Source organism: Marmota marmota, unplaced genomic scaffold (assembly GCF_001458135.2).
Source record: "Marmota marmota marmota unplaced genomic scaffold, marMar, whole genome shotgun sequence".
Lineage (NCBI taxonomy): Eukaryota > Metazoa > Chordata > Mammalia > Rodentia > Sciuridae > Marmota > Marmota marmota.
This window is the reverse complement of record NW_025999842.1, coordinates 36,301,426-36,328,831: the sequence shown is the minus strand read 5'-3', so window position 1 is coordinate 36,328,831 and position 27,406 is coordinate 36,301,426. Positions and strand designations below refer to the sequence as shown.

Sequence of the window (27,406 nt, the reverse complement as noted above, 5' to 3'; positions counted from 1 at the left end):
TACTAAAATCATTTGTATTTATTTGAAGGACACTCTTTGAAAACTCTAGTTTTCCCTTACTGAAAGTCTATTAGTAGAGTCACTCTATTCTAATTTGTCAGTAAATATCTTCAGTATATTTTCTCTTGAAAAGGATAATTGTCATATAGGTAACTTAGGTTTTGTTGGTACTATTACACTACTTTTTGGATATAATTGTGCTCACTAGTTATCTTTCTTTGTGGGTGGTCTTCATCTATTGTTGTATTTTTGCTCTTTCCTTTGGGGGTTCTGTAGTTTTATTACGATGTGTTCAGGTGTGGTTTTATTTTTGTTATCTTGCATGGTACTCACTAGACTTTCAGAACCTGGGAATTTGGGCCTTTTATTAATTCTGGAAATCTTGTTGCCATTTTCTCTTCAGTGCCTCTCTCCCTTTTCCTATGTAGTCTCTTTTCAGAATCTGAGTTCATGGTACACATTCTCACTCTTCATGATGATGAACTTCTGTTTCATATTTTCATCTTCTTGTGCTACATACTAAATCAATTCATAAGAAATAAATTTCATTTTACTAATTCTCTCTGCAGTGGAATCATATCTGTTGATTAATCTCCACATCACTCTCTATATCTAATTATCACATTTTTTATTTGTAGAGATCCTATTTGTTTTGGGGTTGCTCATTTGTTTTTAAAATATATGTACTTTAAATTCTTCTTTGGCAATCTAAAATCTTTGTAGGTCTGCTTCTATAGCATTTTATTATGCTAGATTTTACTCATGGTGTTCCACAGTTTGTTTAACATTAAAAAATAATAGCTTAGTTGATATTCCTAAGAACTTGATCTATGAGATTTTATTTTAAAATGCATTCCTCTAGAGGATCTGTAATTGTTTATGCCAAATACCTAGGGAAACTACCAGTCTGAGACAACTTAAAATTAAATTTTAGCCTCAGTCTTCAGAATTTATATAAATAATATGATTTCAGGCCCCCTATATGCATACATGTGAATTTATGGTCAGAAATTCTCAGGGCAGATTTTTTTTTTCTATTGATTCTGCTCTAACCAAATCAAAGTTCAGACAGGCACATGTCCCCATCTCCTTTCCTATGTGACAGACTTCATTCTAGTTCATCCACTGAGAGGACTTCCATTGGCATCTCTGGATTTACTCTAGGTCTTTGGTTCTATATTCCATATATATTGTGTTCTGGGCTTTTCCTTCTGAATGCCATATTGGTGAATGCTAAATCCCAGGTTCTAGACCACCAGGAACAGCTACACATAATTTAAGGTAAACCATATCAGGGCAAGTTGCTGCCTACAGCTTGTATCTGGTCTCCACTAATTGCCATACTATGTTTATGAAGTAGTTGTGCATTAAAAGGGGCCTTAAAAACATTTTCCCCACAATCTTATGAATACTGTGCTAGGCAGGGCATCTCAGAACATATATGCTATATTATAAACAATAGCACCAAAAGTTAGAATTCTGTGATGACTAATTTTACATCTCAACTTGACCAGGATAAGAGATCCCAGATACTTAGCAAAATATTATTTATGAATGTGTCTATCAGGGTGTTTCTGGAAGACAACACTTGAATTGGTAGACTAAGTAAAGTAGATTGACTATCAACATGGTTGGGCACCACCCAAGGAGTTAACGACCCAGATAGAACAAAAAGGTAGAAGAAGGGTGAGTTCACTTTTTCTCTCTTCTAGAACTAGGGCATCCATCTTTTCCCACCCTTGTACATTGGGCCTCCTAGTTTTCAGGTCTTTGGAATCTGTCACTTATATCAAGAACTCCTCTTTTTCTTGTTCTCAGGCTTTTATATCTAGACTGAATTATATCACAAAATTTTCTAGTTATCCAGTTTGCAGATGGTATATCATGGGACTTCTCAGCCTCCATAATCATGTGAGCCAATTCCTCCTTCTACATTTATAATCTCTTATTGGTTCTGTTTCTCTGGAAAACTGTGACAAATATAGAAGATAAACATAGCCAAGCTTCTGTCCCCAAATCTCCTTAGGCAACCATGGCTCCAATCAGCTTTTGCTTTGTCCCCAGATTTAACTAAGAAAAATGATTAATCTTTATCAAGAAAATAGACAAATAAACTTAGATATGTGTCATCTGCATTGAAAAGTCTTCATTAATTTTTAAAAATGTGGACATAGACTTTTTATTGTGACTCCCCATAAAAAATATCCTTAAAGAGAATATTGAAAATCATTTTGCTATTATCTAAGTTCGTTTCTAGAGACTGAGTAGCAAAACCTCCCTGGGTAAATCTGATTGCATGTCAGTCATAGACCTGGGTTTTTAGTGGACAAATCTACTCTCAGAGGTACTAAAATATCCTGAAAAAAAGATAAGAGAGTTATCTTTGGGATAAATCTTACATCTGTCCGGAAACTGTCTGGGTTTCTTTATAGATGCTGTCAATCTTCTTTAGTTGACTGTGGTTAGGAGCAGGGTCTTCCCTGAGGCTCAGTAAAGGGAGTGTTCTCCATACTCAAGGTTCAGTGGAATAAAAAAGGTGCCTAGGTTTTATTCACATTATTCTTTTTAACCTACTTGTGATTTCCACACCCTTAAAAGCAAATAATAAGTAGTAGTTCTCATTAGAAAGATAAAATATGTCATATATTTTCTCTCATATGCTGAAGTTAGAGAGAAAAAATGGAAAAGAAAGGTTGGGGCAGATTTCATGAAAATCAAAGGGAGATCAGTAGAGGAAAGGGACCAAGGGTTGGGAGGTGGGAAATGCTGGGATGTGATACTGGCCAAATTATATTGTTATATTGTGTTCATATATGAATACCTAAGTACAAATCCCATCATTATGTACAAATATACAAATAAAATGTGGAAAAAAGATTAAATGTGCTAAAATTCACTTTTAATGTTAATAATATCATTAACCAAAAATTTTTTTATAAATAGGATGGTCAGCTGAATTGAATACAAAAATAAAAGCATATAAAAACTGTTTAAAAAGCAGCTGTAGGAACACAAGGTCTTCCCACACACATGGGCAAATAGCTGTGCCCTAAAAACAAGGCACTTTAACAAGAAAGGTATGGAGGAGGATGTAAGAACTACATTCTAGGTGGAGAAAAGGAAGGTAAGGGAGGCAGAAGAATTGGCATCTTTCAGGGAATGGTCAAAAATGCAAATCACCAAGCCCCAGGTTGTGTCCATATTTAGGGATATAGACATCCTAGGAGTCCAAACCAAAGGAATAGGGAATAGTGGTGGGAATGTAGCTGTGCTTTCCTGTTGCGGATACTTGAGTAGCAAGATTGGGAAAGTTGCTGTAATAGGAGAACATTTAACCTCACAAAAGTGAGCATGAAATAATTCATCATCTACTTCACCAAAAGGATGTTTATTAATGTGTGAGACAGGAAGCAAAGAAGCAAAGAGGAAAGGCAAATGTATTTACAGGCAGCACCTTATCCAGACATTTCCTTCTTTCCAAAGATCAGTGCAAACTATATAATGGAGGTTCCCTCACATTAAGACAAGGACGAAAAATGCTATGTCAGCAGACATCATTTTCAGAGTTAATAGTAGAGTCCAAAGGGACTTGAAACCTCTAGTGACAAACTAAAAAAATAAAATAATAATAACAATCACTACCTAGAATAATGGAATTAGACTGAGGATTCTGCTTAAATTATGAATATTAGCTATTAAAAAAGACTAATTAATCTCTGCAATTTGTAACCATCTGTCACAGATCAGTGGTAAGAGTTTAGGGGAAAATAAGAGACTGGACTAGAATAGAACAGAAATTAACCCTTGTTCAAGGTTCTGATATGTTCTGATACATTCTCTCCTATACTTGAAATTCTTTCTGTTTTTTAAAATTTTCTTTGAGATGGGGTTTTGTGATCCTCCTACCTTAGCCTCCTCAGTATCTGGGATTACAGGCATATGCCACCACACCTTGCCACAGGAAATTCTTAAAGAAATTCAAGCCATCCTTTTAATTTTAAGTGTGTATTCACAAGAACTATTCCATGGAGCAGGAAGGGAATTCCTCAACTGTAGGGTAAATGAATGGGATTGTGACCTTTACTTTCTTGACAATTCAAGTAAGTTTTGATTTAGTAGAAGGAATACAAAATAAAAATTGCCTAAGATAGCAAAAGGATAGGGAGACTTGCTCAGAAAAGGCGAAGTACTGTCAGTTATAATATATTTAACAGTATCTAATTTAGAGTCTCACATTTTTAGAGTGTGTGAAGAGATCAAAGAGAGTCTGGAGGTATGCAAGGAAAGCTCTGAGAGGCATAGTAAATAGGACCCATTGAGAAAGCTTTTTAAAAAAAATGTGCAGTGTCCTTAAAGACGGAAAGGTTTTGGTGATTTTGTGTGACTTAAGGTGACTTTGAGGCATGCAAAAAATTACTAGAAAAAAGTGAGTTTATAATGTCATGGAAGGAATTCTGATCAGGTATCAGAAAAAATAACTTTTAACAAGCTAATAGATAATAGAATTAGCTGCTTGGGAAAATGCTTTCCTACAATGAAGAGAAAGAAATATGTAAGAAAATCAATCATTTTTTCATTTGGGATTATTTAGGTGCAATGAATTGTGCCTGAAAAAAAAAAGCAAGTGAAAGTTTAAATTGTATAAATAAGAATGTAACATTAGAAAGAGCAAAGAGGGAAGTGATCAGTCTCCTCCCACTCCTAATCTCTGACTGTAATAGAGAAGCGGGAGCTTCTCTCTTAAAGGCTTTGACTAGATGGAAAACATGGAGAGGACAGCAATAATAATCGAAAGTAGATGACTTCTGAAGGACTGGTGATGTTTAGCTTTTTTTTGTTTTTTAAAAAAAGTGTGCATGAAGTTTACCTTCAAATATTTCAGTGCCCATCTTGTAAAAAAGTAATTTAATATTTCAGAATCCCATAGAAATAGACTTAGGATGTTGGACATCAGCTACCAGGAAAGACGTACAAGGAAGAAATTTAATGGTCAGAGCTACTGAAAGATGAGATGCATCTCTTTGGAATATGTGAGTTCAAAATATTTAAGGTTACTCTGAGATTTGAGGCTGGGTGTTGTAGAAATGGAGATTAAACAGTTGGAGTAGGTGACTCTTAAAGTCTTCACAAGTCTGCCCACCTACACCATTTTTTTTTTTTCACTCTTGAATTAGTCACAGTATAAGCAAGAAAATTATCTCCCACCTCTGGTTCTGTCTGAAATTAGATTAGCAAACTGGGATGATATAGTGACAACAGATAGTTTCTCAAACAGAGCTTCTGAAATGCTTGATCAAAATAAGGCTCCTCTGCTGACCTTTCAGGTATAACTTGCCACCTGCTGCCTCAAGATGCTGCTGTGAATACACACTGAACATGTTAATTCTTAAAACTACTGACAATATTTGTAGTCAGTGTGCACATGTATGCCTCTTATGATGGTGGTTGTGATGATCAATCGGGCTGGTTAATGTAACTAAGATTGAAAACACCTGAGACATGACATGATGTTTATAGAACATCAGATACCAAATGAAACTTGGTATCAGGAAACCACATAAAACTTTTTGCCATCTTTTATAAACCAATTAATTATCCTAGCACCACTGTGATATGTTAATGAGCATATTTTACTCTTTCTGATGCTTTTCTCTGAGTTAGAAAGAAATAGAAATGCTAAATCTTCATATTTAAAAAATTGAATTTCTTATTGTGATTGCCAGTTACGATTTTTCCTTAACAGAGAAGGAATGAAGAGTAATCTCACTATGACTTTTCACATCCCTCGTCTGAGAAATGAGGTCAAGGAAAGTGGATCTTTCCTCTCGTTTCTAATTTGCCAATTCAAATCTGTAGGAAGTGAGAAATGGTGCCTTTGCTTCATTCTCTACATTTCTTTAATCATTTAATTTTTAAATAAGGCCATTATTTTATAGTAAAAATGAATTGTAAATTAAACATTTAGCTGGATGCAGTGTCACATGCCTGCAGTGCCAGCTACTCAGGAGGTTGAGGTAGGAAGATGGCAAATTGGAGTGCGGCCTGGACAACTGTCTCAAAGTAAAATGAAAAAGAAGGGGGTGGGACTGGGGATCTAGAGCAGAGGTAGAATAGTTGCCCAGGAGACACAAAGCCCTGGGTTCAATCCCTAGCTACAAAAATAAACAAGCGGGGCTGGGGATGTGGCTCAAGCGGTGGCACGCTTGCCTGGCATGCGCAGGGTGCTGGGTTCGATCCTCAGCACCACATACAAATAAAATAAAGATTGTTGTGTCCACCGAAAACTAAAAAATAAATATTAAAAATTCTCTCTCTCTCTCTCTCTCTCTTTAAAAAAACAAAAACAAAAACAAAAACAAAAACAAAACAAAAATAAACAAGCAAATCACCCAACCACAATTCACATGGAAAAAATAGTGTTTTTTGGGGAAAGATCAAATCACATAGGCAGTTGGGTGTTGTGTGTCAAAACTGTGATCCCAGCAACTCAGGAGATTGCAGCAGGAGTAAGTTCAAGGCCAGCTGGGGCTACTTAGTTAGATTTTGTTTCAAAAAAGTTTAAAATTGAGCCAGGTTCAGTGGTGCACACAAGTAATCCCAGCTCAGCAGCTCAGGAGGCTGAGATAGGAGGATTGTGAGTTCAAAGCTAGTCTCAGCAACTTAGTGAGGCTTTAAGCAACTCAGCAACACCCTATCTCTAAATAAAATATCAAAAAGGCTGGGGATATAGCTTAGTGGTTAAGTGCCCCTGGGTTCAATTCTCAGTACAAAAAGAAAAGAAAAATGAAATGAAATGAATAGATGAAAAATTTTTAAAAAATTGCTTGAGTTATAGCTCAGTGGTAGAATGTACTGGGTTCAATCCCCAGTACTAGAAAAAAAACTTTAAAGACTAGCATTGTAGAAGACATGTGCCAATATACCACAAATGCAATGAGGTTCAGGAAGGGCTGAACATGATGTCAAGTATTCTTCTTATTTTCAGAGTGTTGGTTCAAATTTTGGCTCCATGTCCTACTGGCTGACTTTTACCTACCTTCTCTCTTAAAGGCTACACTCTGGTAGGGGTGGTGGTGGCAGGGGTGGGGGGTTGTATTAGGGATTGAATCCTTGAGTTTATCCCCAGTCCTTTTATTTTTATTTGGGGGGAGGGTCTCATTAAGTTGCTGAGGCTGGCCTTGAACTTGTGATCCTCCTGCCTCAGTCTCCTGAGTTTTAGGCATTGCAGGTGTGTATCACTGTTCTTTTAAAAAATTATCTCTCATGAGAAGCAGTAGAGATAGGAAGACAATATAACATTTTTAAACTGCTTAGAGAAAAATATAACACTGTCATAAATCTATAAGTATTTAAAGTATCCCTTAAGATATCTTCAAGATAAAGTGTTGGAAGAAAAAAAGCACAGTCATAATATAAATCTAAAACACTTTATCTTAAAGATATCTGAAGATATCTTAAAGGATACTTTAAATACTTATACATTTATATTATGACAGTGTTTTTCCCCCTTCCCAGCCCTTTAAAAATATGTTGTCTTCCTATCTCTGTTGCTTCTGATGAGAAGTATTTTTTCTATGTAATATATTATTCTCTTTTAATGCTTTCAAGGTTTTCTTTCTTTTGGTTTTTAATAGGTTGACTATGTTATTATACACAAGTGTCATTTCTTTGCATTTCTCCTGCTTGATATTTGCTGAGCTTCTCAGGTCTCTGTGATGTCTTTGAATAAATTAGAAATTCTCTGTTATCTCTTCAAATATATATTCTGTTCCATTGTCTCCTTCTCTTGTGGAAGTCCAATTGCATATGTGTTGGATCATTTATTGTCCCACATATATTGAATATTCGATTCTATTTTTCTTCCCACTCTTCCATTTCATTTTATGTTTTGGTGGGATTCTTTGCACTGACTGACCTTCAAGTTTGTATTCTTTCCTCTACGGAGTCCTACATTCGTCATTTTTCTTACTGTGTTTTTTTATGTTCACTTTTCCAATTTTAATACTCTTAATATAGTTTCTTGGTCTTTGGGGAAATTCTCCATTTCTTCCTGAATGTTGTCAATCTTTTCTACTACAACTTAAGATTTTTATCACAGTTATTATAAAGTCTGATGATTTTCTGATAATTCTATCTATGACATCTATGACATCTCTAGGTCTACTTCTATTGATTACTTTTTCTCTTGACTGTAATATTTTCTTGCTTTGCATACCTAGATTTTTTTCTTATACCTGGAGACATTTTTAATAAAAGAACAGTAGAGAAAAAACTAAATAACATGCACTTCAAAAAAATGGGCTTGTTCTTTTTCTTGTATCAGTCTTCTTTGAGGACCGAGTCAATGTGATTAGTGAAACTGAGCTTCCCTTGACCTTAGTTTGGCTTAGTTTACCACTGCTTTCAAGTATTTTGAGAGAAGAAACAGCACTTATTCTTCTTCAGGTATGGAATCTGAGTACTGCTGTAGTTCTGGAGATTCCTTGGTGCTTTATAGCTGTTACCAGCTTTCTGAAACATTAAATATGGGTCTTAGCTGACTGTTGTTTGGGTTGCTGGGGAACTCTCCTGGCTCTTCAGTCCTGGATTGGGCTTTCTGCACCTATGGAAGTCTCCCTTTGCCTAAAATGTCTCAGAAGAATTTACCTCAATTCTCTAATCTTGCCTTGGCAGGTGAAATTCTAGAATGCCTCAAATTAATGTCTCTGATTTCCTGTATAATTCCCTACACCTTCAGAGGATGGCTGCCAAGCACTCAGGGAGGGAGACTCCACATGCCTCAGAATGATTCATTCTCTTTTCATCTACCACAGATGAGAAGAGCTATAGATTTTTTCTCTTATGTTGGAAATTTTCTTGTGTTTTTCACATTAACTACACTCCTTAATTTTCTGATGGTGTTATGGTTTAAATGTAAGGTGTCTCCCCAAATCTCAGGTGTGGATAATGCAAGAAAGGTTAGAGGTGAAATTATTGGATTATGCCCGCCTTAACCCAATTAGTGAATTAATCCTCTGATAGGAATTAACTGACTGGTAACTGGAGGCAGGTAGGGTGTGGCTAGAGGAGGTAGGTACTTAGGGGCATGCCTTTGGGGTTTATATTTTGTTCTTGTTAAGCAGAGCTCTCTTTCTATTTCCTGGGTGCCAATTTCCCAGCTGTTTTCCTCTGCCACACACTTCTGACATGATGTTCTGCCTCATCTCGTACCACAAGTATGGAGACAGTTGTCTATGGACTGAGACCTCTGAAACCATGAGCCCCCCCCCCAAAAATTTTCCTCCTCTAATTGTTCTTGTCAGGTCTTTAGGTCACAGCAGCAGAAAAGATGACAAATGAGTTCAGAGAAACTATAATTTTATAGTTTATCAGGCTTCTTTTAGTTGTTAGAATAGAGTGACAAATTTTTAAATTTTTTAATTGTTTTAATTAGTTATACATGACAGTAGAATGCATTTATGTACTTTGATGTACATAAATGGAGTATAATTTCTCATTTTTCTGATTGTACATGTTGTAGAATCACATCAGTCATGCAGTCATATATGTCATAAAGTAATAATGTCTATTTAATTCTATTATCCTTCCTATCCTCATATCCCTTACCCTCCCTTCACTTTCCTCTACCTAATCTAAAGTACCTTTATTCTTCCTTTGTGCCTCCTGGATTCTCACCAGCCTTATTATGAATTAGCATTTGCATATCAGAGAAAACATTCGGCCTTTGATTTTTTGGGACTGGCTTATTTTGTTTAGAATGATATTCTCCAGTTCCATCCATTTACTGGAAAGTGCCATAATTTCATTCTTCTTTAAAGTTGAGTAATATTCCGTTGAATGAATATATGTATATATGTGTGTGTATGTGTGTGTATGTGTGTGTGTGTGTGTGTGTGTGTGTATATATATATATATATATATAATCACATTTTCTTTATCCATTCCTTTATTGAAGGGCATCTAGGTTGGTTCCATAGTTTAACTATTGTGAATTGAATCTTTTGTGACTTGCTATATGTTAAATAGAGCCAGATATAATTTTTGATAAGTTACTTAACCTCTCTGAACCTTACTTAGTTTCTTCATTTGTAAAATATAGAATTATCGTAAGACTTAAAAATGATCTAACTGTTGTGTATCCTCAATTCCTTTCTCTTTCCTCTTTGGGTGGTACTTGAAATAGTTCACAGTACGTTCATAACAGTAAACAAATTCATAGTGCATTATTTCTCTGATTTAATTGTGCTCTTCTCCTTGTTGATAATTATTCAAGTTGAATCAACAGACTTTTCAACCTGTTGCTTCAGAAAACCTTACTCAGAGTATACTAGTTTTATTCAGAGATACTGCTTAGTAAATTGTCAATCTCCCCAAATCACATACCAATATCATCAAAGAGATTAACATTTTAATAAAACCATCAGTTATAAATTTGTATCTCTTTGCACATAAAGTGACAATACAGGTTAATAAGTAGTTTTTGATAGGTATTCCCATTTATTGAGCTAGGCAATCTGAACCACAGGGATATTAAGGTGATCTCCTAAAGGAAGAAACATGAACCATAGTTAGAGACCATTCTTGAATGTAATTAAAATGTCCCGATACTGACAACATTCTTCTAAATCAGGCCAATTTACACAGCCTGAAAGCTCCTTTTATGCCACATTCATTATTTTTTAAAAAATATTTTTAGCTGTAGGTGGATACAATACCTTAATTTATTTATATGTGGTGCTGAGGATAGAACCCAGTGCTAGGCAAGCGCCCTACCAGTAAGTTACTTCCCTAGCCCACGTTCATTATTTTTTGAAGAGATAAGAATATATAATATATTCATCCCATTTTAAAAATTAAACATTAATAAAAGTGGTACAGGAATGTAGAAAACCTATGTAAGTCAGCCATAGAAACAAAGGAATATATTTTTCTGAGGGTCATAACCCTGAACTGATACTGGCTAAAATTCCTCTATCCCTCTCTAATTAATTCTTTCCATTTAACACCAGTAAGGTTCCCCTAGAATCCAAAATTCAAATGTTGGAAAATACCCAGTGATCTTCTCTCATACTCTGCTTTCTAAGAAAAAAAGAAAGAAAAAAAATTAAGAGAGATTCTCATTAGGTCCTAAACTCACTCAAGTGCTCTGGTTTACATGATACCCTATAGGATTATCACTAATGTCATTTATATGATCACAAGCTGTGTTTATAGCAATAAAAAATGCTGGGCTTGGGTGGTATTACTAGTCCTACTAATTACATTACCATAAAAGGTTTATTGATGGCATAAATTCCAATATTATTATCCAGTGCTCAGGCAGTGGCATTCTTCCAGAAGAAGGTATCACAGGGCTCATTCATTTTTCCTTCTTTGCACTAATTCATGAGGAAATGAAAACAAGAAACTGAACGAAAGAAAGAAGGAAAGGAGCCCAGTGGGACACACTCCTACACCAAGAACAGACTGTGCGAGGGATCATTATCACTGCACACTTTTATTTCAGAATTTGAAAGTTATTTAACTTTGCCAGTAAACATGAATGGATGCACATTTCACCAGTAATTAATGATATGAAATGTATTACAATGAGGTATTTTTCACCTTTCGGAATGAAAAAGAAATTAATAATATCCAGTGGCGATAAAGAAATGGGGAAACAGGTGCTCTCAAACACTATTAGTAGACTTTTAAATTGGTAATGCCTTTCTGGGTGTTAGGGGGTGGATGGGGAGAATTTGGTGATATTTATCAATATTTAGAATGACCTTTTCCTGGCACTTCAATTTTTAGAAATCTAAACTATGAGATAGTCTCATGTGTATTCAGAAACTTTTATAAGGATGTTTCTTATAAAATAGATGGGATAATTCAAAATTGGAAACAATCTGTAACACCACTAATTTGGGCCCTATCAATACTAATGTAGCAATGAAAAAACTATAAGATAAATGTACCTGTATTGAGATGGAAATTCTTCCAGGATCCATTAATTAGTAAGTGGAAAAGCATACTATAGAACAATTTGTATAGTTTCTAGCACTTACATGAAAAACACATAACTATGCAGGTAAGTGCAAATGCATAAAAAAAGGTCATGAAAAATGAGTAACAACATTTTAACAAAGATTTCCTTTGGAGACTGGGATTTATGTCACAGATGGGAAGTACCACCCTTTTTTACTTTTATTTTTTTACTATTTATATGTCTGTATTTTAAATGCTTATATTTACATAAGCAATGCTTATACTGAGGTGTTACTTGAGTAGTTTAAAAAAATAAAATTTTAAAAGTGGTTATAACTTTATCACATCAAAATTATCTCAGGCTCTAGGCTCTTCATGGTTTCTTCCCTATATTTGGCAATATCTATAAAATAGACATCTGTCTTAGAAGCAATTCAACAAAGATATTTAATCAGAAGTTTCATTATTAAGGTCTTTCAATTCATTTTAACTCATAATCAAACTGATTTTAATCAGCAATTCTATATTAAGAGACAAATGGGGGTTAGTGATTATGTAGAGTGTAATATCAACCAAAGTTATTTGTAATGAAGTTAGCACCTAAAATACTAACTTTATTTATTTTTTTTACTTTAGGATCAGAGTCTCCTACTCTTAAATGCAAGGTAACTTGGCTTGTACTTGAGAAAAGACCCTGTTCAGAGAATAAAAATTAGCATATTAAATCTTTGGCCTCTTTTCCTCAAGTAGACAGGCTAATTAGAAAGCAGGAATAGCAACATTTTAATACCTTGATTTTGAGTTTCTTTGAGTCCTTGTTAAAAGACTCTATTTTTGTTCATAGAATGACAGAGAAGTACATGTTGATTTCAATGGATATGGAAAATAATCACTTTTTATTAACCAGTTCCTCCCCAGCTGTTGTTTTAAAATACCAATTTCAATCAGAATCATAAATGAAGAAGGATTTACATGATCACCCAATCCTAGTTTACTAATGTATTTGGACTTGGAGAAAATAAACGTTTAAAAGAGGGGCTATTGTGATAAGTCATGACAGGCATCAGAGATAAGTGAGCATTTTGGATATGGTAGCCCTGGTCCAGGTGAGAGGTGATGGTGGCTTAGCTTAGGACAGGGGTAGAGCTGATGGGACTAGAGAAGTCCCTCTAAGGGACCCATGCAGCATTGGGCACACACTGTGCTCAATAGATGCTTGTGAAATTTAAGTGAAAACAACGATATATTCTATAAACAAGTTAAACTTCCATCTCAGAGATGAAGTGGTTTTCTGAGTCAGTTTGTGGAGTGTGTTAAATATTAACATGGGAAGTTGAAAAGATATACAGGATAGTGTGGTTGGAGGTATCCTTGTTAAAGAAAGATACACTTTTCTGGCTTTCCGGTGAAACCAGGGATTTTGGTAAAATTAAAAGGATGATACAAAGGCTTCCTAGAGGCAGTGTAATCACTGCTACATTTGAATGGATATTATCTGTGCTACTTTCTGGAAAAAAAATAAGTATTACTGGAAATTGTGCTTATTGTGATCCTGCTATCAAAGGCATCACTAATTTACTCTTCTACAATACCACAAAATGGTAGCCTGATATTCTGAAAGATGTGATGACCATTAGCTGAGTGGGGCATGCTGGATACTAAGAAAATAAGATGAGTTGGTTGGTCGAATGCCAGAGGATGGTAATTTATTCTCCTTTCCTGCTCCTCAGCAGATGCTAATGATTCCAGTGAGTGATTGGAAGTCTTTCTACTCTGTCAGGTACTGGGATAAAGCCAATGAACCTTGAAAATCCCACTGTGTTTTTTTACTTGGTCACTTTTCTCTCTTATAACATAAGATTATTATGGTTTCTACTATTTCATGGGGATTGTTAGAAATTTGGCAGGAGATACGATTCAATCACCAGCAAGTGCTGGAGGAAGTCACAAGGAAAGGGCAAAGATTCCTTAAAGGGTAAAGCCCCCAAAGTAAAGGAGTACTTGCCTTTACTAGAGGAGTCACTTGAATCAGACAAGATGATGTAGACACACCCCCCCACACACACATGTATGTATGTATACACAAACACTGGTAAGGAAAGAGAGTCCTTTGAGGGTCTTGGAGGCCATTACAAATCCTAAAATGAGCCAACTTGTCTAGCTCATAGAAGTCAAGAAGTCTCCACAGCTAATTCTAAAGAAAGCAGGAGAGTGATGTCTGCATAGTATTCTCTCAGGGAGCAAGTGGTGATGGGTAGGTGATGGAGACACTAGAGAAGCAGATGCAATTATTCTTAATGCAAAGACAGGATCCTGGCACAAAGGGAATGTGTGCTATCAAAGGGAGGCACTGGACAGCAATATGTTGATTTTAACGGTCCATAAGGAATCCTTCTGCTGTGAATAACTGGGAAAGGGAGGCCTCAGGGTGTATGGGGAAGAGTAGTGGAGTGGATGACAGAGGAAAAGTAAGTGCTTTTGCAGTAAAGGTTTGGTGGAGATAAGGGGAAGGGAGGCCCTGGGATCAGTCACAGGGACTCTACTTGTCACTCTACCTCTTCTGCAAGCTTGACATGGGCAGGAGGAGGGAGACTGTCTTTACTCAGTCAGGTATCTTTCACATCTAGTAGCACAGTGCCTGACAGTTGAAGGCATTCTGAAAGCACTTGCTGAATAAATGAATAATGAACAAGAGAATGCATGAAGTAAGAAACATATGACTGAGAAAGGTAGAGGACCGAAATTTATATAAATTTGAATAAGAAGTACTCAGGTTGGAGCCTTCTGGAAGGCTCTATAGGAAGTGATCATGGGCAGGATTAAAACTACAAACGCCTCCGGGGAGAGGTCGCATCCTTGACTTGTATACCAGCTTGACACCCTCAGTTAAGAGACCCTGTCAGTACAGGATCACTTTTATCAGTGAGTATTCTCAAGTATCCAAATCACTCAACATATCTGAGGTCAAAACAACAGAAATCAGGAGCTGAGAGCTAGTAAGTTTCCATGTAGTAAATAACGTACAATTTTTAACAAGTGCAGAGATATCTACATTTATGTCACTTACATAAGCTATGCCCACACATTTTCTTTGTTAAAGGAAGTACCTAACAAGTCTCTTAACTTTATTTTTAGATGTTGAGTTCTTTGCTTGCTTCTGAATGATCTAACTTGGTTTCTTTTAGTCCAACAAAAGTTTTAAACCAATAGCTTACTTAAAGCTGTGCTATAATAGTCCTGAGTTTAACACTGCACAGCTGGAAATTTCAACCTCAGCAAATGATATTCACTTAAGAAAAAAGTTGAAATGTGCTTGTAGGTGGAGTGGCTACTGTTTGAACCTAGTAAAGCCTCAGCATTCCATTCAATCTGTCTGTAGTATGTTCCCCTGCTTAATGATGGCCAAGCAACAGCCCCATGATCTGTGACAGTTGGCCTTCCCTCTTCTCAGCTGTAGGACACATGACCACTTCTCTGGTTCTATAGCCCTCAGTACTTTGTGTCCCTACAGGGAATTTTACAAGTGATTTATCAGTTTAAATTATTTTAATTTATTTTTTCTTTCTCCATCCTAAGCATATTTTTATACTTTGCGATAGAATATTCTTACCCTGTCCAAAAACGGGAGCAAGTGTTCTTGTAAAGAACTCACCCAAGCATTATTCTTGTTTTCAGAGTAGATCATCAGTGAGGCTAGATCTCTGCTTATAGATTTCTCATAGTGATATCTAACAAAATGCCCTTAAAAGAGGTGTGCTTTTCATGGACTATTCCAAGTCACTGATATAGAAATTGAATTTTGATTATAAAATAGTGACTCCATACTCCTTGTTAGAATATATCTGAAGAGTTCTACCATTGTAATGATGAGGTCTTCCAAAATATCTGTTGTCCCTTGCCCCATGAACTGAATCCTTATTGGAAATTTTCAGGAACAGAAATGTCATCCTGTTCTGGATTTTCCCCCCAACTTTTCCAGCTGGCATGAGCCTTGGTCAGCAGACCAAATGGGAAATTGATTTTCCCAGCTGCTCTGGATCTGCTTTACTTTCTCTGTGTGTGTTCAGTTGGATACAGTTCACAGATGCATTCTGTGTGTGTTGTGAGACAGAAAACACTCTGGAAAGAAGGTGTTCAAGCTTACGTCAGAGAATACTTTAATGGGCATCCTTGTGCACCAAGCCTTTTCTTGAGTAAAGAATAATAGTAATTTGGAGTGGTTATCTGCAGACACACCTTGAACTGAATCTGGATTTTTTTTCTCCTTTGTCTAGATTTGTAATGACATTCTGCCCCCAGGTCAAAGGAATGGAATATTTATCTTCCCCATTCGTCCCCCTCACCCCCACATCTGTCTAACAGTTTAGACTATATGAGAAGAAAAGGCTGAGTGAAGAGGGGAAACAGAAGAGATTGGAAAAACATACATGCACAATCAAGAGGGAGAGACAGAGTGGGAAAGAATTTTGCCTTAGGATTTCACAACTATAATCAAAGCAGTAGGGGAAAAAAAATACTCATCTGGGGCAAGTACTCATCTAGAGAATTGTCCTCTCAGCTCTTTCCTTGGCTACCTACTCCTTGTTGGATGATACAGTGCAGTTATACTTAAAGTCAGAGGGTCGCTCTAGCTTCTGAGCAAAGATTCTGAATGCCTATTGTGACGCTCGGCTTGACTTTTTCAGCCAGGAAGACCCCATTCTGCACCCTGGAAGAAGGGATATTGGCCTTGTGCAATGCAGAATTAATAATGCACTAGGAAAATAATTATGTCAGTGATTTCTTTCACTCTTCCCAGTCTCAAAAGTCTCATGAAACCAAACATTCACAAAATGCATAGGCAGAGAACACAGATCTAAAGATAATTGTAATACAGTTCTAATACATGAAGAAAAAAAGTCATTTGCTTCATTTTTTTTTCCTGCAGATCTCATGCAGCAGACTGCAATAGTGTCTTGCAAGATGCTTAACTGCTGAGTCTTTGATTTAATGAAAACTTAGGGAAAGCAATTCAATTCACTGCAGGGATGGCTTTGTTCCTCCATTATGATTCTTTTTTAATGAGAAAGATGATTGGAAGGATAAACTCTATTCCTCTGAATTTTTACACTAATTACATACAAAGCACTATTTTGGCAGAAGGGGACTTATCTGCTTCAGGCAATACAGTTATCATCTTGTAACCACCCTTCAATCTCCCACATGAACACGGGAGCTGCGTGCCAGGAATGAGTATTGCTCAATGCCAGCTCTCAGCATGGGTAGATGAATGCTTAAAGATTTCCAGAATTAACAGTCAACATGGCTCCAGATAATACAGGAGACAACCCCTCCCCACAGCTTATATACTCTTGAGAATGAAGGAATCAGAAGGGTGTTCATTAATGAAGTATTTGGCATAGGAGATGATGGGGGGTCTGAAGTAGAAAGCATGTGTGTGTGTGTGTGTGTGTGTGAGAGAGAGAGAGAGAGAGAGGGAGAGAGAGAGAGAGAGAGAGAGAGAGAGAGAGTTTATATAAGGATTCATTAAAAGGAGAAGATGGTGTTGCATATTCATACCAATTTCTTTCAATCTGAAAGTCATTTGTTACACTAAGTAACATCACTCTATTTGAGATTCATATACGTTAGCACAAATAGGACACACACTATTGGATAGTAAGTTTGATTAAGACTATAGAAGGTTTGATTTGGTGCAGATTTCCCTTTAAGCACTCTCTGCATATGGAAGAGATGGAATGTGTATGTTTTGCATTGTTGGATGAATCATGAGCTTGATGAATCATGTAACACTAGCAAGTCCTTTGGAGTAGATACATTTGGGGAGGAAACTATACTCATTCTTCTAGTCTAAAAAGGTGCCACAATGAAGGCAGACGCTTCAAATGACATTTCTTAATATATGGGAAATGACTGAAAAAAATAGCTACATATTAGAAGCTGTGCCCCAACAATATATTTATTCCATCAAGCTAACCACAAAGTTAGAGTAGACAGCCCATTAATTTCCTCTTTTTTCCCTTTGGGAAGATGTATTTAAATATAATTCAGACATGATAAAATCCACCATCTTTAAGTATATAGTTTAAGACTCTTGACAAATGTATATAGTCATGTATCCTCCATAGTAATTGAGATATATAGAACATCGACATTGCTTCTAAAGTTCCTTTGATGCTCCCATTGCAGCTTCTCACCACCCCTAGGCTCTGGCAACTACTGGTCTATTTTTCTGTCCTTATGGTTTTGCCTTTTCCAGAGTATCATGTAACTGTGCAGTATGCAATTACATTGCATGTAAGTTCTGATTATCTGTCTCCTTGCACTTAGTTTAATGCTTCAAAAACAGTCCATATTGTTGCATATGTCAGTAGTATATTACTTTTTATTGGAGAGTGGTAATTCATTTTGTGAATTTGCCACTTTTTCTTGATTTTTTCACAAGTTAATGGTCACTGGGGTTGTCTACAGTTTGAGGCAATTATGAATAAAGTAGTAGTAGGCGTTACCAGCATTACCACCCAGTTCTCTGTGTGGACATTGTTTTCATCTCTCTTGGAAGAATGCAACTGTTGCATCACACAACAAGAGTATGTTTAACTTGACAAACAAATGCTAAGCCATTTTCCAAAGAAGTGTTACCATTTGGTATTCCCACCAACAATATACAAGAGTCTCAGTTGTTATATATGTTGGCAGACAGCTTTGTTAGATATGGATTCTGATTCTCTCTTGTGATTTTTCTCTACCAATTTCCCAGTATAATGTGTTTGACACTCTAGTCCCAAACCTGTTCTTCCCCACAAGCATAATTCCCACAGAACATCTACCAGGATTCATCTCAGAAATCCCTGAGGTACAATCTTTCCATACTGTGTGGCCTAAAACTCTCCAATCATACTTAAGAAATAAAAATAAATGTGACCTGAGAAGAAATAAGAAGGTTGCCAAGTAATTTCCCGCAAGAGAGACTTTTTAAGAGGCTCCAATGAATATCATCTCACCAGACTTAGGTAAGTAACAGTAGTATTTCCCCCACGACTCCCAAGGGAGTTATAATTCTGTATTTACATTTGCCAAGTGCTTTCTTATTCTATCAACCACTAACAGTCTTTCTTTTCAGTGATTCAGTCAAGATTATCCAGAGAATTAGGAAGTGAGCTGTATAAGAACAAATTTCAGGCTTCTGCTCTGAGAAAACCCTAGATTCTGGCTTTGTTTCACAATTCTAGTCTATGTTTTTGATTGTCTATGGTAAACATTAAAGAAAATTTCAGGCCATGGGTTCAATCCCCAATACTGTCAAAAAAAAGAGAAAATTCCAACTGTTTTGGTTTGAATGTGAGATGTCCCCAAAAAGTTCATGTAAGAAAGTTTAGAGGAGAAATTATTGGATTATGAGATCCTTAACCTAATCAGTGAATTAATCCCCTAGTAGGGATTAACTGATTGGTAACCAAAGGCAGATAGGATATGGCTGGAAGAGGCAGGTCACTGGGGACATGCCTTTGGGATATATATTTGGTGAGCTGAGCTTAGTCTCTTTGCTTTCTGATCATCATGTGAACCACTTCCCTCTTCCACACTCCTCCACCATGATATTCTTCCTCACCCTGAGTCTCAAGATATGAAGTCCCAGCTGTGTGTGAACTGAGACCTCTGAAATGGCGAGCCTCCAAATAAACTTTTCCTCCTCTGAAACTGATCTTGTCAGGTCTTCTAGTCACAGCAGTGAAAAAGCTGACTGAAACATCAACAAAGGCTGGGGAAAAGATGCTCAGAGTTTTCTCAGAACTGAGGAGGGAGATCTTTAGGTGACTCTAGGGTCTGACATTGGGAAATACCTACTCTTCCAGATACTTACTCTTCCAGACTGTTTTTGCTCTTGGAGAGGCTCATTTTATTTCATATCAAGTTCCATTTTTTTAAATTGCATCCATATTTTAAATCTTGCAATGCTGGTAATTGAGAATTTAGTCTGTAGTTATAAAAAGTACAGTGTTTCTAGAAAGAAAATAAGAACCCTCCTGTCCTGGGTTGGAAGAGGCAAAAATTGCTTTCTGGTCAGTGCTTACCCAAGCTATTATCCCCATCACCCTACAAAAACTCCAAACAAACAAAACAACCCCCCCAATTTTTTTTCTTTTGGCACAAGTTATGAGATGAATATTTATTTTAATTGCTAAGGACCAGACCATTGGTTAAGAGTTGCATTCAGCTGTCACGTGTAGATAAAGCTGTCAGGTTCATATATATCTCTTATTTCTTTTACCCCACTTGAGTGGTCCAGGTGGAGAATGAAATATGGTGGGTAGATGGTTCTGGGAGAGAGTGAATACTTGCAATACCTAACTGACCTCATTTCTCCAGTCTCTTAGAACTGAAATTGGGACTTAGACCTCTAGGGTTCCTACCTTCTAAAATGTAATATTCAAAACAAAAACATTTCTCACATCGTCACGAGCCTTCTGTGGGTTGTGTGTGAGAACTATGTGGTGCATAGCAGCCTAATGAGGGGATAAGTCTGGCACTGGGAACCTCCTATGGCACCCCCACAAGGACTGATCACCTAATGCAGGTGAACTTCCCCTTCACAGAGATCCCACACAGCACCTGAGATGGGTGTAGCCTGTCAAGATGTCAATCAACCTGTTGACTGCAAGATACCAGGAAGCAAGATTCTGCCCTTGAAACCTTATCCCTGTATTTGATGTCCCCTGATATAAATAAAGCAAGCGTGGGCTCCATTTTGCTAGAGTATAGAAGCTCCATCTGTCTGATTGGCTTGCTCATCCTGCCCCCACTTTTGAAACTACTTTTTGTGTTCTGTGGTTTTTCCAACATTCTTCTTCTTCTTCTTCTTCTTTTTTTTTTTTTTTTAGCTTTTCTCAGCCAGCCCATTCCACTGAGGGGAACCACATTTCTATTGCCTGTGCGGGCAGTGGGCGACATCACATAAAGTTCACTTTTTGGCATTCTTTCTTTGGGGAAAAAAAAAGATTCTATATGGTGATATTTTTATGAGTGCTCTATTGGTACTATTAAAGACTCATTTCATTTTTATACTGACAGAAAAATATATAAATGATTGAATAAATAGATTGAATAATGTTTATGTTTCAAGAATTTACTGGAAAGCAAGATACATGCAGTGCTCGTCAAATTGCTTTTAACTGGCAGTTTGTTTGTATTCAAAATTGGGAGGACTTATAAAAATACCTTTCAATGAAAAAGCAAAACTTATAGAACCTGAAATATTGAGATCGTTAGTGCTCTAATGATGTTCAATGGTGGCAACATTTTATTTCATTTCCAGGGTGTGCACATTAAAAAGTGGCAGACACTTCTGATTCTATTCACTCCTCATATTCATTTTTCTCCTTGCCACTATGACTTGAGGCAGAGAACAAGGCCAGAAAGTGTTTTCTTTTTACCCTTGGCTTCCTGCCTTTTACCTCCTTAAATTAGAGACAAAGACATAGAAAAATGATAGTAGAAGAAAAGGAAGTTGAATTATTGACTATATATTTTACTGAAGAACTGCTGAAATTGAGTTCTAAAAAACACTTGAATTTTTATCATAGGAGTTTTTGGAAGCCTACTATACTTTTAAAACCATAATCCTGAGCCCTATTTTGGATATACTGCATGAATTATCTGAATTTCTGACATTTCTTTAAAGATTCATTTTCATTTCCCAAATAATTTCCCAGTATGGTTACAATCAAGCTATTAAAGTACAAGTAATCTAAATTTTACCGAAATTCTCAAACTATACACACTGTCAGTGGAACTACATTTTTGAAGTATAGTTCTTTCTACAGAGTTATATTTTAAAGGTCTTCATTATATATAGTAAGCTTTTTAAAAAAATTTTTCAGAACCTTCTGAAAGAAACCCTAATTCCAATTATGAATAAGGCTAGACTTAAAATTTACTCAATAGAGTTTTTTTTTTTTTTGAAGAAGGGATAGTACCCAAATTTCTGTAAGAATTAATTAATAATCAAGAGTAAGTTCAAAACTCAACTTCATACCAGAACTCATACTGGAAGCTGTTGCCTCTGTCATTTCACCATTGGTCCCCAGCAAAAATGATGGGGACAATTCAGCTTGACGTTGAAGTCAATCTGTGGCAGGGTTTTCATAGTAACATTACCCTACTGCTCTTGAAGAACTTCCTGCATTTACTACATTGTGTTCAAATGTGATAATCACACATTTTTAGAAGCTGTATGATTAACATGATAGAAGATTTGTTTAAAAAAACATATTCATAAGTCTAACTTCCAGCTGTTATGGGCCTAAGGTCTTATCAAGCTGCTATGGGGACCCAGCAGAGAAGCTGGTATGTGCTTGGAAAGCTAGAAAGACCAGCACCTTGCTCAGACTTAACCCTCAGCCCTTGAGCAACACTGGGAAAAGAGGAGAAACTGACTATGAGAGATCCTCTCTCATACACACAGGACTTCCTGGCCTCTTGTCTGTGTTTCATTCCTTCCCAAATCTTGAGGTGCCTGAATGAAAAGATGTTATGTCTCTAGAACATAGCACTGAACCAGCCTAGACAAAATTAATGTAATTACTCTGTTGATTTCCAGATGTTAGCTTAATGCCAGCCTATTAAAACTCTAAAGATGAAGCTTAAAACAAGTAAACACTCCAAGTAAACACACAAATAAAGACATACCAGCAAATTTAGTGATAATGAGGCAATAGTAAAAATCTCCAGAGAGGGCATTCTAGAAATTGATTTCCATCCTGAGGAATTTCAGCCAGAATTTCCCTAGGTCCTCTTCAGCCTTCCTTTCCAAAGAGCCTCCAGGCACCTAGATGCCCCAAGTCTTTGGTCTCTTTCCATTTGTCCCTCTTCCTATTTGAGCCAACCCTTTCCCCATATGATCTATGACTTCCTCCTGGCTTCATTGCTGTGCCTCACTAGATCTTACACCCCAGGGCTGGTTTCTTGTTCAAAGGTTTTGAAATTCAGCAAACAAACAAATGAAGGAACAAACTCACCTCTATCTTTGTTCAGAAAAATCTCCCATCTCTCCTGCGTCCTCCCCTGAACCTCACATGGGGAGGCAGCGTGGGCCCTGCAGTCCCACAGCTTCACAAGCCAGGCCCACGATGTGCCTCTACTACTTCCTAAACCATATGCTTGAGCAGAATCCTGTGCCATCAAAGCTTTGGCTTTCTCATTTGTAAAATTTTGGATAATAATACTTATTTCTCATACTGAAAGAATAAAAAGGGATTACCCACACAGAGTGGCTAGCACATTATGTAGATTATGATAATATAACTTTGGGGTTTTTTTTTCTACATTTAGTTTTCTAATGTCTTCTGGTTTCTACCTGTAACTGCTGAATATATTCTTTCTGGTTTTTAGAATGATTAATTTTTTTTTCCCCCTGGAGCAGGTTCTTGTTAAGTCTCTGGGCTCCTGAAAAGTAAGATGGATGAGAACCCAAAGCTACCATCACCACCTCTGATAGTCCCTACTGTTTAGTTCTCAAATCATTAAAGAAGATGCATTCACCACTCTCATGGAAATTTCCTTTTTCAATATTAGAGTATTGCAAAATTGTTCTTCGTTTAGTCTTATTCTTCTAAATTATACTCCTTGCAATGGGCTAAATAATTAGTAGATTCTTTTAATATTGATTCAAGTTTGCATCAAGTGATTTTAACATTCAACTCTTAGCTCTTAGTCCTCTCATCTTGATATGGCCAAGTTACACATTCCCACAGTCTCTCAGACATGCATTGCTAATTATATGCCTCCCCCATATCCTTACTTATTGGAGCCCTTTCCTGATTTGAAGCACCACTTGCAAAACAGCAGGGATAACTGTTAGACATTGCATTTGTAACATTCAAAATTATTAGCTTCCAACATGCTGAGGAAACAGCTGAGATTCAATGTCTATAACTTTGGTAAGCTGAGGTTTTAGCTGACACTTTGTTCTTAAGCTAATTATGTCTACTGATGGTAAATTTTTAAAAAACAAACACTGAAAACACTAATTTTTGAGAAGCAAGTGAAATTAGCTTCTCTAATACTTCAAACAAATCCAAAATTAATTCAGTATCAGCTTGTTCATTATTATTCTTTCTCTAAGATAAAACCAAGTACTAGCCAAAAAATTATAACTAAGCAATATTATTATAGATAAAAATCCAAATAAATGTAGAAATTAAATACTGAAAAATAGTTTCTACAAAAGTTTCAGAAACACTATTAGAACTGATGTATACAGTTATACATGTGTCCTAATGTATTTAATTATTTTTAAACCTATTAATGATTACTTTTCTATGCATATTTCATAGTTAATGGTTATTACTTGGGGGAGGACATACTTCAGGATTTTCAATACAACTGCTCTTTTTTTCTTGCAATGGTTTCTTTAAAAAAAACATTTTTTCTTGCATTGATTCTTAGAAGACTTGTTTTATTACTTTAATTATTTTTAGTGTAAAATAATTTACCAACTTGCCTGACCATTCGTGGTAGCTTTCTCTTCTTTATCCTCCCCTGTGTTATTACTAGAGTTGTTTGTGTTTATTATTTATATCTTTCTTATGTCACTTTCCAAAAGAACATTTATTTGTCTGAATTGCTCTTGTCTATCTCAGGATTAGCATTATTTAGGGAATCTGAGTGGGGCCTGATTCTGATTCTAGAGAAACACTAAAGCATAAGGAATGTTAACAGGAATTCAAATAGTGAGCAACTATACATTTCTGCCTATACTGCATTTGCTACTTCTTGCTGAATTCACACAAACTATGCTTCTTTGTGATTTATTCATTCATTTTGCTTGCAGTATTACTGAAAAATAGAAAAGTGAGATTTAGAGTTTTTGAATTGTCTTATTGATGCCTTAGGTGACTAAAAGTTATTCAGCCATGGCTCACATTCTTCTAGGTAGATGCAAAAGTATATTCCTGGAGATATAGGGAGCTTACCTTGTCTGACAGCTAGGGTGGTGGTATAGACCAAGAAGAGAAGGATGTAATTGAGGAAACTCTGGAAGACTGGTGTATTAGCATGGAAATCTTCTGACAGGTACTTGCTGGTCAGGCCAATTCCACAAACAAGAAGAGATAACACTTGACCCAGAGCCACGGAGATTAACATCTCCCTGAGAAAGAGATAAACACAGCAAAATCAGCAAGAAGTTTGTTGCTGTTAATAGCAGTTAAAATTTATTGGTTATTCATACCATAAACTGGGTTAAGGGCAATAAATCTTAATTCTTTTAATCCTTGACACCAATCCTATGAGGAAGGTACAATTATCATTGAGATTTTATAGCAGTGGAAACCAAAGCTTAAATCGACTAACGAATTTGTTCATAGTCATGTAAATAGGAAATGGCAAAATCAGATATGAGATCAAATCTCCTCACAGGAATCTAGATTCTAGCCACTGCACTCTGGCAACTATAGAGAAAAATGAACATCATATTTTGATGCCCTCCATAGTGTTTAGTGACACTGAGAAAGAACCTCAACATTGACCAGGAGTGAACGCAGTCCAGCTCCATCCTCAGATTCATACACCATTTTCCTTTATAGATCAAGGTTCTGGATCCAGAACACTTAGGTGAAACAGCTATATGAATCCCTAAAATTCCAGAAGGACCATCTCCAGTTCATTCCTAAACTTTGGATCTTAATTTTCTCTAGGAAGCTTTAACACACAGTAGGCCTCTGCTCCTCTCTGCTCACATCGCAATTGCCTTTCTATTAAAACTGTTATTCCTGAAGGAAATTCAACACCATAGTGGTATAATAAAACCTTTCAAATTATGCAAATATTTTCTGTGCCTTTTTCATAGGCTCTGCCCCTGTGGACCACTATAGTGGAGATGACAGGCAACAGTCAAAGTGTTCACTTTGCATGGAAATGAAATGCCCACCCAAGCTTTCTGATGACATACACATGCATTCTTCAACAGAAGAAAACTCCCTGGAAATACAAAGCAGACTTCTGTCCTCACTGAAAGTTTCATCTGAATTTCCTGGTGTATTTGTACAAACAGAAATATAAAATAAGCAAGCACTAGTATTTCTAAACAAAATGGCCTTAGGCAGAAGATCGGTGGTTTTTAAATTTTTTCCCTCATGGAGGATATAAATCCATTTTTTTCTGGGAGGAAGAACACAGAGTCCTGAGCAGTACTTTGATTTTATTTTGATTTAAAACAGAAAAGCATCAATCATACTTTGTTCATTCCATTTGCTTCCATAGAGAGTAAAAATTATGGCAAGGTCCATGGACCTTAGAGGACACTTTTCTGAGGCGAATTTATTTCCAGGTACTGACCCTTGACCCCTAAATTCAAATTCCATAAATGGGTTAAAGACATGGTTTTAAACATATTTCAAATACCCGTCTGTAGCTTTAAATCCTACAATTCTCTATAGAATGCAGTGTTCCACAGGGCCTATCGTACACGATCTGCAAAGACAGCTGCCAACTGCCCTTTGTATTCATGCTGCTCCTTCCAAAATTTCTCCTTTTTGGGAAACCAAATGGGTCTTATGACTTGCTTTGACAATAGAGCATAAGGGAAGAATGCCATGTGACTTCTAAGCCTAAGAATTAAGAAGCTCTGCAGTTTCCATGTTTTCCCTTCTTTGGAATTAGCTTCCAAATAAAGAAGTCTGAGTAACTATTGAAGACTGAGAGACCACAGGGAAATATAAGAGAAGCCCAGTTAGTATGGCTGCCTCAGTTGATGTAAAGAACATTAGGAATGAGGATCAGGGATCTTCCTGCTCCAGTCAAGTCAAGCCATCCTGTGCTACAGGCCACAGAGATGAACCATCCCCAGAGATTGCTGCTCAGTTGGAGGATTTTAAGAAAGCATAATTGTTATTTTATGGCATAGAGTTTTACAATAGTTATACAGCAACAGGTAACTGAAACGGTGTTCTAAATCTTCTCCTCTGTTTCAACTACCTTTGGGAGCTTTGCCTCTTTCTGCCTTTACCCCATATGATTCTTCCATGAAGCCAGAGTTCCAGACATTGGGAGCTATTTGCACTTCAACGAGTCATGGTCTTCTTTGGCTGTATTCTTTTGCATACGTTATTATTTCCAGAATATTCATTTTGCTTTTGCCAGTCTGACACCTATTCAACTTTTCAGGACTTGGCTCATCTGTCACCATCTATGAGAAGACTTTTCTGCTCCCCTGGTAGGCATCTCCTTTATCAGTTCTATCTCATTGCATTGTAATTACTGCTTTTACATTTCTCTTGCCTTTGCCAGACTGTGATTCTTATACAATGTTCTTCAACATATCTATTGACAGGCAATCCGGTTGGTTCAGAGGAAGTAGAAAATGGAAGGATTCAAAGACAGTGCCGAGATAGGTGTAGGCAACACTGAACAGTTTACAGAAAGGGTGATTAAAAAAAGG

General features: G+C 36.6%; 1 protein-coding gene across 1 annotated transcript in view; it reads right to left on the bottom strand.

Annotated features, from left to right (window-relative positions):
* The window catches only part of Slc35f1 (solute carrier family 35 member F1), a 401,203-nt gene that overhangs the window by 146,039 nt on the left and 227,758 nt on the right, over positions 1-27,406 (bottom strand). The window contains exon 2 of the mRNA XM_015500686.2: positions 24,942-25,117. Within this exon, the coding sequence (XP_015356172.1) occupies positions 24,942-25,117 (176 nt within the window). The remainder of the gene's footprint in view (positions 1-24,941; positions 25,118-27,406) is intronic.